General features: G+C 47.3%; 1 gene segment (V, D, J or C); it reads right to left on the minus strand.

The window, feature by feature from the left end:
• Positions 1-11107: 11107 nt before the first annotated feature.
• LOC138398754 (immunoglobulin heavy variable 3-74-like) lies at positions 11108-12165 on the minus strand. The segment is given in 3 exon segments: positions 11108-11242; positions 11660-11967; positions 12072-12165. Coding segments are annotated over 3 exon segments (489 nt in total).
• Between the last annotated feature and the right edge of the window lie 1064 nt (positions 12166-13229).

Consider the following 13229-nt stretch of genomic DNA (forward strand, 5'->3'; position numbering starts at 1 on the left):
TGAATGGGGACACCTGGGAATGCTGGGTCTGGGGCTCCTGTCCCAGAGCTGCAGGGTGAGGGCTGGGCTGGTTTTCATCAGCAGAGGGAGGGCCCTATTTGCATGTCCCCTGCTATATGGCAAGCCCTGGGTGGGACACCTGAGGGAGGACAAGACCAGAAAAAAACTGGGTGACTGTACTGTGATTAATAGCTCGTGTTCACTTATTTAATTTCCAGAAACATAGAAACCATGTGCTGTAGGTGTGAAGTTTCCATGTATTTCACAGATGTAAAAGGAAGCCTAGACACATATGGAAGTTGTGTGATATGTCCAGAAACACATATCTGGGAATCTCTGTGTGTGGGCCATGATCCCATCCTTGGAACCCACAGCAGACCAAACCTGGACATGCCTAGGGTGAATTCTAGAAACCCAATTCTATCATAACAAGATAAAGCCAGTTTCTTGCCTCTCTGCTTTTTTTTTTTCCTGAAAACTATATAGAAAGCCTGGCACACAGGATTAATGCAGATAACTGAACCTAAAATCTCCCTTATTATCTATTTGTCCATCGCTCCTTCTCTACCAAATCATCTATTAATTGTTCATATTAACTTTAATGAGGCATAGTTGGTACTCAGTGGCCTTAACACAGCTGAAGTGAACAAGTGAAAGATGCTGACACACCGTCCCCTGTCTGCGATATGGAGGAAATCGATTTCCCTCAATGTTGACACTTCTCCGTCTAAAATTCCTCCTTCTTTCTCCTTCCCTCTCCCTCCCTTTACCCAGGCACCTGCTAACATAGTTCATGTTACTTCAGTTTTCACTCTCTAGAATTTGTAACAGTGGAATCACGTAGCAGGTGCTTTTTGCCTATTGTACTCACAGCACACACTGTGGACGCGGCCACGCTGCAGTGAGCACGACACAGCCATTGCTGTCAATGATGTAGTGTCCTGATGCATCATTTGCACAAAATGCTTATTTATTAAACTACTGGTTAATTGTTTGATTGTTTCCCATTTCTTGACATTTAGGATAAAGCTTATCCTCACCTGGGAGAAGTAGACAGCTGAGAAAAAGCTCTTCTTCTTACATGAACCACAACAATAGCAACATCATCGTCATCTATAAAGCATGACTGCGGGAGCTGCGGATTAGAAAATTTTATTTAATATTTCAAATAGCAGAAGTTATTTGACCAAGAACAAACCTGAAATCTGCGGAGAGACCAGGACTTGCAGGGAGAAACAGGACCAGAGCATTAGCTTATTAGGCACAGCCCAGCAGGCGGCATGTGGGCTGGGACAAGACTACACTGGACATAGGCACTGGATCGCGGGAAGCTGCACTTGCTAAAGGGATTGCAGTTTAAATTTTCCAGGGGCCAAGCAAACCCCCAGCACATACAGAATCATCTCTGCAGAGAAGCGTTTGCTCCTGAATGACCGACACAGCGTAGGAAACACAAAACCCTTTCATGGCACAAGGGTGTGGATTGCAGGTGGCTGATTGCATACTCCAAATATTGTACTGAAAGTTTATGGAGAGCAGAAAAGTATAAAAAAAATTAAGGCTTAAATTTGGCATTGAATTCAGGTTCTGAGTCATCCCATTTCAGATGAACGAGACCTGGGCATTACAAGGAGAAAACCCTGGACTCTTGAGGAAGAAGAGAGAGAGGCAGAGACAGGAAACCCCAGGGTCTGAAAGGTATCTTCAGTTTCCCTCAACACCTGCTCCTGAGCTGGGAAATGAGTCCCTCTGGGGTCTCCAGTTGGGGGAGGAGCCGTCTGCCCCTGATGTCCCACGGGCTCTGTGTCCTGCTTGCCGGCCTCTGCGTGCTGTGCTGCATTGTGTTGTCCAAGAGAAAGTCTTTTATCCATTTACAGACTTATTCCAAAGTGATCATAATGAATGTACATTTGGGGACAGGAGAAAGTGCCTGGAGGCCACTGTCTGCCTTTTGAGCAGGTGAGAATATTTTCTGTCACTACCACAAATGTATCTGAGACTGCAGTGGGAAGCACAGGGTCGGGAACTCAGAGAAGTCCCCAAGAGGAGATGGTTATATGGAGAAGAAGCCACGACCCCCTCCCCACAGGAAACAGGCCCTTCCCCTCCACTGGCACCTGCCGAGGGCTGGCTCTGTGCTTGGAGGTGGGTCAGGGTGCGCGGGACCCGGGCGCCCCTTGGTGGCCCCGAGCGCCCCTGCAGGGAGGTCTGTGTCTGGGCTCACACTGATGTCCCCTCACTGTGTGTCCCACAGTGAATCCGGCCCTGTCTGTCGTGGGCACAGAGCTCAGCTGCAGGGACAACTGGTTCTTGGACATTGATCAGGACGTGGCAACTCAGCTCTGGAGGGCCACATTGTAATTTGTGCTCCCTACATAGCATATGTCCCTGACGCAGTCCCATGCCTTGCCCCAGGGCTGGCAGAAGCAGCTCTAGCAGTAACCACAGCGTGTGATGAACAGTCCAGAGATGACCCAGGTCAGGGAGAGTGTCTGAGATGGCTTCACCAGCCCTGAGCCCGACTCCTGCAGCTGCACCTTGGAAGCGACACCTTAGGACACGGAGCCTCGGTCCTTGCCAGCCACGTGCAGCAGTGGCCATCACACCTGGTGCACGTGTGACCTCTGAGACACCTTGTACAGCTGGCAGCAGGCCAAGGAGAGGACACAGCAATCTCGTTTTCTTCCAGACCACAGCGCCGCCATCCCCAGACACCCCGGCCTGTCTAAGGAGGGCGTCGTGACCTTGCACAGCCCATTAGCAGATCTATTCTGTCCTGGAGACTGAGGAGAAATCTTCCCATGGGGAAGCCTCGTACTCATGCAGGGAAGGGACTGAGATCTGGCTCGTTTGGGTCCTTCCTGCTTTCTCTCCCTGAACCTCCCATGTACTGCGGTTCCCGTGTCCCCTGAGAGATTGTTACGTTACCGCTGTTACGTGAGAGCCTGACCTGCCCTTCCCTCCATCCAAAAGGAGGTGACTGCAGAGGATGTTGCGTGGGGAAGGCCAGCTGGGCTGAATGGCGTCTGCTGCCAGCCCATACCTGAACCCTCCTTCTCTTATGTAGATCCGGACACAGCCGGGTCCCTCCCCACAATGTCTCCAGGAGTTTCCCCAGGCCTTTTTCTTCTTCCACACCCACTGTGCCTGCATGCCCTGGAAACACCACACGCCTACATGTCCATCAACAGATGGGTCGACACAGAAAATGTGGTCTATCACAGTTCCCCTCCATCATGTGGATTACAAGCTTTAATCTACAGAGAAGTGCAGCACATTGGAAGCCAGGAAGAGTGCAAAAAAAAAAAAAAACAAAAAAACAAAGTAGCATGGGAACTAAACAAGTGTTGTACGATACATTCACAGAAAAAGCAGCTAGAGTTCATTTATAAATGCATCTAAGCTTGTAAGGCATTTCCACTACTCATAAAACACACCATCCATTCATTAAAATCTTCTCAAAATGTTGATCAAATTCACATTATTAAGTTCACAATGCCATAATTTTAAGAGATTCTTGAACTCCCTTGGCCAATGGTTCTACCATTAGCACTGTGGCATTATGGACCCTCTCTCGAGGACACATCAGTTACTACCCAATGGCTGGGTAGGTGGACAAATGAAACACTTAGATTTTACCATGAGTACTAGCATTCTCCCTCCTGCAAAGACATCTGCACCCGAATGTTTATAGCAGCACAATTCACAATTGCAAAGATGTGGAAACAACCCAAGTGCCCATCAATACATGGGTGGATTAATAGAATGTGGTATGTGGAGTACTACTCAGCTATAAGAAACAATGGTGCTATAGCACCTCTTGCATTTTCCTGGATGGAGCTGGAACCCATTGTACTAAGTGAAGTATCCCAAGAATGGAAAAATAAGCACCACATGTACTCACCATCCAATTGGTTTCACTGATCATCGCCTAAGAGCACATTCAGGAATAACATTAATTGGATGTCCACCAGATGTGGGTGGGGAGGGGATGTATACATACATAATGAGTGCGATGTGCACCATCTAGGGGATGGACACTCTTGAAGCTCTGATGGGGGGGGGAAGGGGGACAAGAGCAATATACGTAACATAAACATTTGTACCCCCGTAATATGGTGAAATAAAAAAAAAGAAACAATGTCATCTGCTTACCAGGTGGTGGTGAGTGTTAAAAATAAAGGCAGTTCAGCTGGGATAAAAAAAAAAAAAAAAAACCACTGGAAAGTAATTCATGTGTTAAACCCACTCCTCTCAGTGACAGATTCAGGCTGCCTTTTGCTACATCTTTTTAAAAGTCTCTCATGAAGCTCAAAGAGGACGTTGTGTGTATTGGAAGAAACATCAGAGCACTGCAATTGGGCCATATTGGAACTAATATCATTAAGGACTTTTAAGAAAATAGAGCTCGGGCTCGGTGGCTCATGCCTGGAATCCTACCACTCTGGGACGCCGAGGTGGGAGGATCGCTTGAGGTTAGGAGTTTGAGACCAGCCTGAGCAAGAGCAAGACCCTGTCTCTACTAAAAATCAAAAGAAATTATCTGGACAGCTAAAATTATATATGTAGAAAAAAATTAGCCGGGCATGGTGGCACAGGCCTGTAATCCCAGCTACAGGGGAGGCTGAGGCAGGAGGATTGCTTAAGCCCAGGAGTTTGATGCTGCTGCGAGTGAGGCTGACGACATGGCACTCTAGCCCAGGCAACAGAGCAAGATTCTGTCTCAAATAATAATAATAATAATAATAATAGAGTAGTGAAATAACCGGGAGTCAATTTTTGGTTCATATTTCACAACTACATCCTCCATGCAGGACTCTGGGCACTTGCTGGCTACGGCAGTGGAGGATGCCAGAGGGAGCTTTTTATAGAAGTCGTGAACCTTCTGGTATTTTGAAGCCCACAGCACCACCTTTACCGTAAGCCCATGATCTTGGACAGTGAAAAGATTCCACCCAAGACATGCGACAAAGACCCCTGTCTAACTCCTCCTACTCATTCTAATTATTATTAATATCATCTCATACTAATGAAATATCTTCTATTTCTCTGCAAACCTGGTTGTTGACTACACACAATATCTTTTAATGTTTTTTTTTTTTTTTTTTTTTTATCTTTTTGAAACCCAGTTGTTGAATGGAATAAGAAGTCACATTCTCTTAGCTGGTGTCTGTCCGCTGACATCTGAAGGCCCATCCTTCGTCTTCCCTGTTTGCCCCACTCATGGGAATCCTAGGAAGGAATCACAGGTGCTTTCTCACCAGATGGCTGTCACAGGCCCAGACCCCACCAGACCCTCCCTGCCCCACCAGGGAACTGTTGTGAAAACCTGAGCCAGTCTCCCTTCCTGCCCTACGAAGCCACTTGGGACTGTCTTGAAAGGCCTGCCCTGCCCTGCAGACACCTCAGTAGTGGAGAGACTCACCCTTCCCGTGTTCACTCAGTGTGTGTGTGTGTGTGTGTGTGTGTGCATCTGTGCCTGCCTCTGTGTGCAGGTGTCTAACACCATCAGAGTCAACATCTACACTAAATGTCGGTGGGTCCCTCTGCCCTTGAATGCTGTGACATATAATCGATGTTGTGAGCCTGGAGCTGGACACAGAGCTCCATGGGGTCTTCCTGCTCTTGCTTAGGACGCTGACTCGGTCTGCCCCTGACGTCCAGTAGGCGCTTTATCCTGCTTGTCAGCTAGAAGGAATGTTTACTTCTGTGTGCTGTGCTGCATTGTGCTGTCCAAGAAAAAATCTTGCACTGATTGTAGGACTCATTGAGAAGTGTTGATAATTCATGTCCATTTGGGGAGAGGAGAACGTGACTGGAAGCCTCTGTCTGCCTTTTGAGCAGGTGACAATATTTTCTCTCATTACCACAAACATATCTAACTCAGAGACTGCAGAGGGAAACACAGAATCGTGAATTTAGAGAAGTTTCCAAGAGGAAACTGTTTTATGGAGAGGAAGCCACGGCCCTGAGAGGAAATCAGCCGTTACCCTCTCCAAGGGAGCAGTGGTCACATCTGTCCCGCTGGTCCTGTCCCTTCTTCCACACTCCCTGATGTGCACTGTGGTGTTCCCACCTTCCTGTCTGACTCTGCAGCCATTTCATAGGCAGGGACTGTACAAGGTGGCAAAGCCTCTCTCACAGTTAACTGTTTTCTACTTATCTTACTTACGATGAGGCACATCTGTGTCTACACATAGACATGGAAATAACTCAACAATGGAAATTTCTTCATAAGATGGATAGAGCACCTCATTTTCCATGAGAATCTCTCCTGATGACACACCACACTGTGGAAGAAATCTTTTCCAAAGTCCATGTGGTCTAGAGACAAATCCTTGTTAAATACATGACCCTGGTTCCTTCTTGATAACGGTGGGTATGAGAGTAAAAACAGGGAATCATTTTGCTCTCCATAGGGAGGAGGAGAACATAGGAGAGGGCAGTCAGGAGGAGCAGAGGGGGGAGGATGAGGAGGCTCTTGGACAAAGACCATCTGGGGCAGACACTTCACACTGGAGGGCCTCGACTCCAGGTTGTGGTGTTGCCATGGTGTGACCACAAGGACACCACTCACAAGGACCTGGATGCCACCATAGAGCTCTCATCACACTGAGGTTCCCACCTGCAGGTCTCCCTGATGCCACAGGTGTTGAAGGTGACTCTGTGAGAGTCTCAGAGGACACATCCCACTTTGACCAATCAATCTCATTCTCTCAGCTACTAATGGCTACTTGCATTTCCAACGTGAGTCCAGGCCCAGGTGACAGCAGGAGGGTCCCAGCAATGGTGGTTGACACAGTCCCATCAATCTTTCCCAGGTCCCACTGGAGCCATTGCCTGGGTGAAACCTGAGCTCCAGGTAAAGGGCCTGAGCCCCGGAATTTAGAAACAGAGATCACATCCTCCATTTTCTGGGGCAAAAAGGAGAAGAGGAAGATGTGAAAATAGAACCTACAGAGAAGTAAAATGGATTTGCAGAATCAGACACAACCGCATCATTTCTGCACCAGGAATGTACTACTTTTAATGGGAGAGAACAAGTTGAAAACACTAGGTTTTATGAGACACTGACCCTGGGCTAGGTCCCTACATGTCCTAATATGAATCCCAAAGACTGTCCCACTCAGGGAGTCCCACTGAGGTCTGTGAGCGGAGTCTGGTTGGAAAATGCTCAGCAGGTTCCCCTGGGCTTCCTTCCTCAGGACTCTGACCCCTGTGGTAACACCAGGGTCATTTCTGCCCACGTGAGTGACGTTCTGCCTTGTGTGCAGGTGAGAATGTGTTCATTTACTACAACAAGACATTAGTAATTCAGACACTACAGTGACGAGAGCAGAGCCAGGAAAGAATATAGGTCCCTGGTTGAAATTTCTAGAGAAGAGGCCCCAAACTCTGACAGGAAACAAACTATTATTGTCCTCTGTCCTGACCCTGCTCATTGTGTCCCGTGCGCCCCCTGGTGGCTCATGCGCGCCCCCGCAGGAGGTTTGTGTCTGGGCTCACACTGAAGTCACCTCACTGTGTCACTGGCACAGTAGTACAGGGCCGTGTCCTCGGCTCTCAGACTGTTCATTTGCAGAGACAGCGTGTTCTTGCTGTTGTCTCTGGAGATGGTGAATCGGCCCTTCACGGCGTCTGCGTAGTATGTGCCACCACCATCACTACTAATCCTTGAGACCCACTCCAGCCCCTTCCCTGGAGCCTGGTGGACCCAGCTCATCCAGTAGCTGCTGAAGGTGAATCCGGAGGCTGCACAGGAGAGTCTCAGGGACCCCCCAGGCTGGACCAAGCCTCCCCCAGACTCCACCAGCTGCACCTCACACTGGACACCTGCAAACACAGACACAGCCTGGTCAGAAACTGCCACACACACCCCTGTTTCTCTCACTCACATCCCCTCCCTCACCCAGTATCTCCAGTTCTCCATGAATTACCTTGTAACAGAGCCACAAGGAAAACCCAGCGCAGCCCAGACTCCATGGTGAGTGTCTGTGTTCAGTCCTGATCACCGAATGGGGACACCTGGGAATGGCGGGGCTGGGGCTCCTGTCCCAGAGCTGCAGGGTGAGGGCTGGGCTGGTTTTCATCAGCAGAGGGAGGGCCCTATTTGCATGTCCCCTGCTATATAGCAAGCCCTGGATGAGACGCCTGAGGGAGGGCAGGGCCCAGAGCAGATGTGAGTGTCTTGGGGGGGATGTTTTTATGCACTAGACTGTCATGGAGGCCCAGTTTTGAACATTGGAAATGAAAATGAAACTCAATCACAGTAGGAATGTTTCAGTGAAAATTCAGTTAATTAATCAAAAAGTAATTAACTTTAGGTTAAGGAAAGTTAGTTATTCAATATGATTATGTGCTGGGACCCATGCCTGTAAACCCATCATTTTGGGCGGCCACAGTAGGAGGGTCACTTGAGGCCAAGAGTTTGAGGTCAGCCTGGCTGGCAGTGCAGTGAGACAATGTTTTATATATGTATGTATCTCACCCGGCCACTGTGGGTTCACCTGTACTCTCAGACACTTGCGTGGCTGAGGCAGTGGGATCACTTGTGCCCATTACTTTGAGGTTGCAGTGAGCTATGACAATGACGCTGTTTTGTAGTGCAGGTGGCATAACATGACCTTCTCTCCAAAAGAACAAAGAAGAAGAAAAAAACAGAGAAAGGAAAAGAAAATATTTAAGTCAGTTTCCAGTAATTTTATGTGATAAAACGGTCAGGCTCATCATTGTAGCATTTATGCCCATCAGGAACTCATGTGCATGTGGGCGTGTGACAGAGTTCTAGTCATGGAGGCAGGAGAGACTCTCTGTTGTGACCTTGCTGATCCTTCAGGGGAAATTTCAGAAAGGTGTCCTCTCCTCTTCCTCCCTTGTCCTATCTGTGGGACCCTGAAAACACTCTCACCACGTCCACACAAGGGGGGTCTGTGGGATGAAGTGGACGTTTTCTGCATATCAGTGTGAAACATTGAGACAAGAAGCTCCTTGGGTGGATGAACTTTTGAAATGGGAAAGCCCAGAGTCACTCACATCCTGGCTTCTTGTTTCATTAGGTTATGATTTTCCTTAATGTTTAGTTATTTCATGTTGCCATTACATTTTGCTAAAATAGCCAGATATGACGGTCTAGAGGCATTAAAATCAAAAGTACCAGATTTCCCAGTCAGGAGCCCCCGCTGAGGTGAACAGTGGCATGTGGTTCATTGTGTGCTAGGACACGTGGCTGAAAGCTAAGTGTGGGCACAGAGCTATTTTGTCTGCATCAGCGAAAAGTTCTGTATATTCCTTGGATGAGATTCTCACTGAGCCCCTTCAGACAATATTATTTGTTGATCAATCACACTTCAGTGGGGGGATGGGGAGGCATGGGCAATGTATATAACCTGTACATTTGTACCCCTATAATGAGCTGAAATAAAAAAAAATCACACTTCAGTAATAAAACTTTAAATTATTAAACTGAGATTCATATTATGGAAGAAAAGTTTCCATTACAATGTTGTGCTCAACTGGAGGTAAAATCAGCCCATGTGGGAGAAGTCATTGCCCTTTTTAGTGCTTGTCAATGAGCAGAAAACTGGGACTGAATTGGTATGTTTTTAGAGTAGTACATGAACTTGGGATATTTTGCAAACAAAACAGTTTCTCAAAAGTTCTGGAAAACCTATCAAAATTAACCAAAAGGTAAGGAACTTTGAGATAGACTTCTAAATTCTAGAGACCCAAGTAAAGTAAACAGGAATTATGCAAAAAAATAACATGGGGATTAAACAAGTGCTGTAGGAGGTCATTACCCAGAACAAGCAGCCGAAACCTGGTTTTGTGATGCCGTCTAAGCTTGTGAGGCATCATCACTGCTCACGTAACACACCGTCCACTCATTGGAAATCTTCAGAAATCGTTGACCTAATTAGCATTATGAATTATAAATGTCACAGTTTTAAGCAATTCTTGAACTCCCTTCTCCATTCTACCATGAGCAATTGCTTACAGAATTGTGGTCCAGTCCCTCAAGGACACATCAGTTGTTACCCTTTGACTTGGTAGCTGCATGGAACAAACATTTAGATTTTACTAAAAGCACTAGCATTTTCCCTATTGCATGTGAGAGTAAACAATTTTGAAAGAAGTTCATGAATTATAGACATTCCTATCACCACAGATTCAAGGTCTTTTTACTACATCTTTTTAGCAGTCTCTCATCGTGTTCAACCAGGGCATAGTGTGTGTTGGAAAACATCTCAGGAAAACACTGGTCTTGAGCCATACTGGAACAACCATTATTAAGGACTTTAAGGGAAACACAGCAGTGCAATTCCAGGGAGGAAACCCTCGGGATCATGTTTCACAACCACAGCATCAGTTCAGAATTCTAGACACTTGGAAGGCTGCTGTGGTAGAGAATGTCAAACTGAGCATCCCTGTAGAACCTGTGAACCTTCTGCTATTTTGATGCCCACAGCTGACCCACAGCCTTCAGGATAAGCTGATGAGCTTGGACAGTGAAAAGCTTCCTCCCATGACATTGGACCAAGACCCTGTCTAACTCCTCCTCCTGCTGATCCTCCTTAGTATTATGATTAGTTAATACTAATGAAATGTCTTATTTTTTCCTGCTGACCTCATTGTTTTCCACCCATAATGGCCTTTGCCTGCTTTTCAAAAAAATTTAAAAACATTTAATAATTGTTGAGCGGAACAAGAAGTCAGATTCTCCTATGTGATGTCTTTTCACTGACATCTGAAGGCCCATCCTTCATCTTCCCTGTTTGCCCCACTCATGGGAATCCTAGGAAGGAATCACAGGTGCTGTCTCACCAGTTGGCTGTCACAGGCCCAGACCCCACCAGACCCTCCCTGCCCCACCAGGGAACTGTTGTGAAAACCTGAGCCAGTCTCCCCTCTTGTCCTATGAAGCCACTTGGGACTGTCTTGAGAGGCCTGCGCTGCTCCACAGACACCTCAGTAGTGGAGAGACTCACCCTTTCCGTGTTCACTCAGTGTGTGTGTGTGTGTGTGTGCATCTGTGCCTGCCTGTGTGTGCAGGTGTCTAACACCATCAGAGTCAACATCTACACTAAATGTCGGTGGGTCCCTCTGTCCTTCAATTCTGTGAGATATAATCGATGTTGTGAGCCTGGTGCTGGACACGGAGCTCCACGTGGTCATCCTGCTCTTGCTTAGGACGCTGACTCCGTCTGTCCCTGACGTCCAGTAGGCGCTTTATCCTGCTTGCCGGCTAGAAGGAACGTGTACTTCTGTGTACTGTGCTGCATTGTGCTGTCCAAGAAAAAATCTTTTATTGATTTTCAGACTTACTGAGAAGTGTTGATAATCAATGTCCATTTGGGGACAGGAGAAAGTGACTGGAAGCCACTGTCTGCCTTTTGAGCAGGTGGCAATATTTTCTCTCATTAGCACAAACATATCTAACACAGAGACTGCAGAGGGAAACACAGAATCGTGAATTCAGAGAAGTTCCCAGGAGGAAACCGTTTTCTGGAGAGAAAGCCACGACCCTGAGAGGAAACCAGCCCTTACCCACCACCTGCACCTACCCTGGGCTGACTCTGCTCCTGTGTCTTGGGCGCCCCCTGGTGGCCCCGCGCGTCCCTGCAGGAGGTTTGTGTCTGGGCTCACACTGATGTCCCCTCACTGTGTCACTGGCACAGTAGTACAGGGCCGTGTCCTCGGCTCTCACACTGTTCATTTGCAGATACACCGTGTCCTTGCTGCTGTCTGTGGAGATGGTGAATCGGCCCTTCACGGCGTCTGCGTAGCTTGTGCTACCACCACTACTAATGCTTGAGACCCACTCCAGCGCCTTCCCTGGAGCCTGGCGGACCCAGTGCATCCAGTAGCTGCTGAAGGTGAATCCGGAGGTTGCACAGGAGAGTCTCAGGGACCCCCCAGGCTGGACCAAGCCTCCCCCAGACTCCACCAGCTGCACCTCACACTGGACACCTGCAAACACAGACACAGCCTGGTCAGAAACTGCCACACACACCCCTGTTTCTCTCACTCACATCCACTCCCTCACCCAATATCTCCAGTTCTCCATGAATTACCTTGTAACAGAGCAACAAGGAAAACCCAGCGCAGCCCAGACTCCATGGTGAGTGTCTGTGTTCAGTCCTGATCACCGAATGGGGACACCTGGGAATGCCGGGGCTGGGGCTCCTGTCCCAGAGCTGCAGGGTGAGGGCTGGGCTGGTTTTCACCAGCAGAGGCAGGGCCCTATTTGCATGTCCCCTGCTATATAGCAAGCCTTGGGTGGGGCAGCTGAGGGAGGTCAGGGTCCAGATGAGATGTCAGTGTCTGGGGGGAGGTGTATGACCAGGGCAACATTTGATACAATATAAGCCCTTCTTAGGAAATTGTAATCTGGTAAATACTGAGCATCTATCATCGTATTTCCTATTGACAGATGGACATGGATCATGTGCTCTAAGTGTCCATGTCTGTTCCATGTTATAAATGTGAGAGTCACCCCGAGGCATCGAGGGCCTGTGTAATGTGTCAGGAGCTCACGTCTGGTCAGAGTGAGCTCTGGGATCTGAGCCTGTGCTTGTCAGCACTGCACACGCCTGACCCATGAACCATCTCCAGCATAGAGCTTAGCAGCCTAGTGCGGGTTCAAGAACTCTGTCATGAGAACATGTGTGGTTTTCCACACCTGGACTTTACCCCAACATAGGCAGAGGCCAAGGTGGATGCTGCTGAATTTTCAACATGTTTCGACACGTAATATATTATCTTTGTAAGACTTCTTACCAGTAGTATTTTAGGATTTATGTGAAATAAATTTTATGAGTTTTTAAGAGAGTTGTTATTGATAATTTTGTATTTTAGCTCTTATAGGAGAATAAAATTGCTCGATACACCAACATTATAGAGTACTTTTCATATGTCTCTATGTTAATTATGTCATTAAGTGTTGTGCTTTCATAAGTTTTATGTTATTCATCAATGGACTTTTTCAGCTAAAAACCCTCCTTTTGGCACTTATAAGGCAGGCCTCCTGGTAATGAACTCCTTTACCTTTTGTTTGTCTAGGATTTTTAAAAAATTTCTTCCTTGTTTTTGAATGAAAAAATATCTGGGAAAAATATTCTTTGTTTGCAATTTTTTAAACATTTTCCCCATCACTTTGAGTAGATTATCTTCCGTTGTAACATTCAGTGATTCTGATGAAAAATGTTTGCTACTTCTATTGAGAATTGCAC

The sequence above is a fragment of the Eulemur rufifrons genome, chromosome 2, assembly GCF_041146395.1.
Source record: "Eulemur rufifrons isolate Redbay chromosome 2, OSU_ERuf_1, whole genome shotgun sequence".
NCBI lineage: Eukaryota > Metazoa > Chordata > Mammalia > Primates > Lemuridae > Eulemur > Eulemur rufifrons.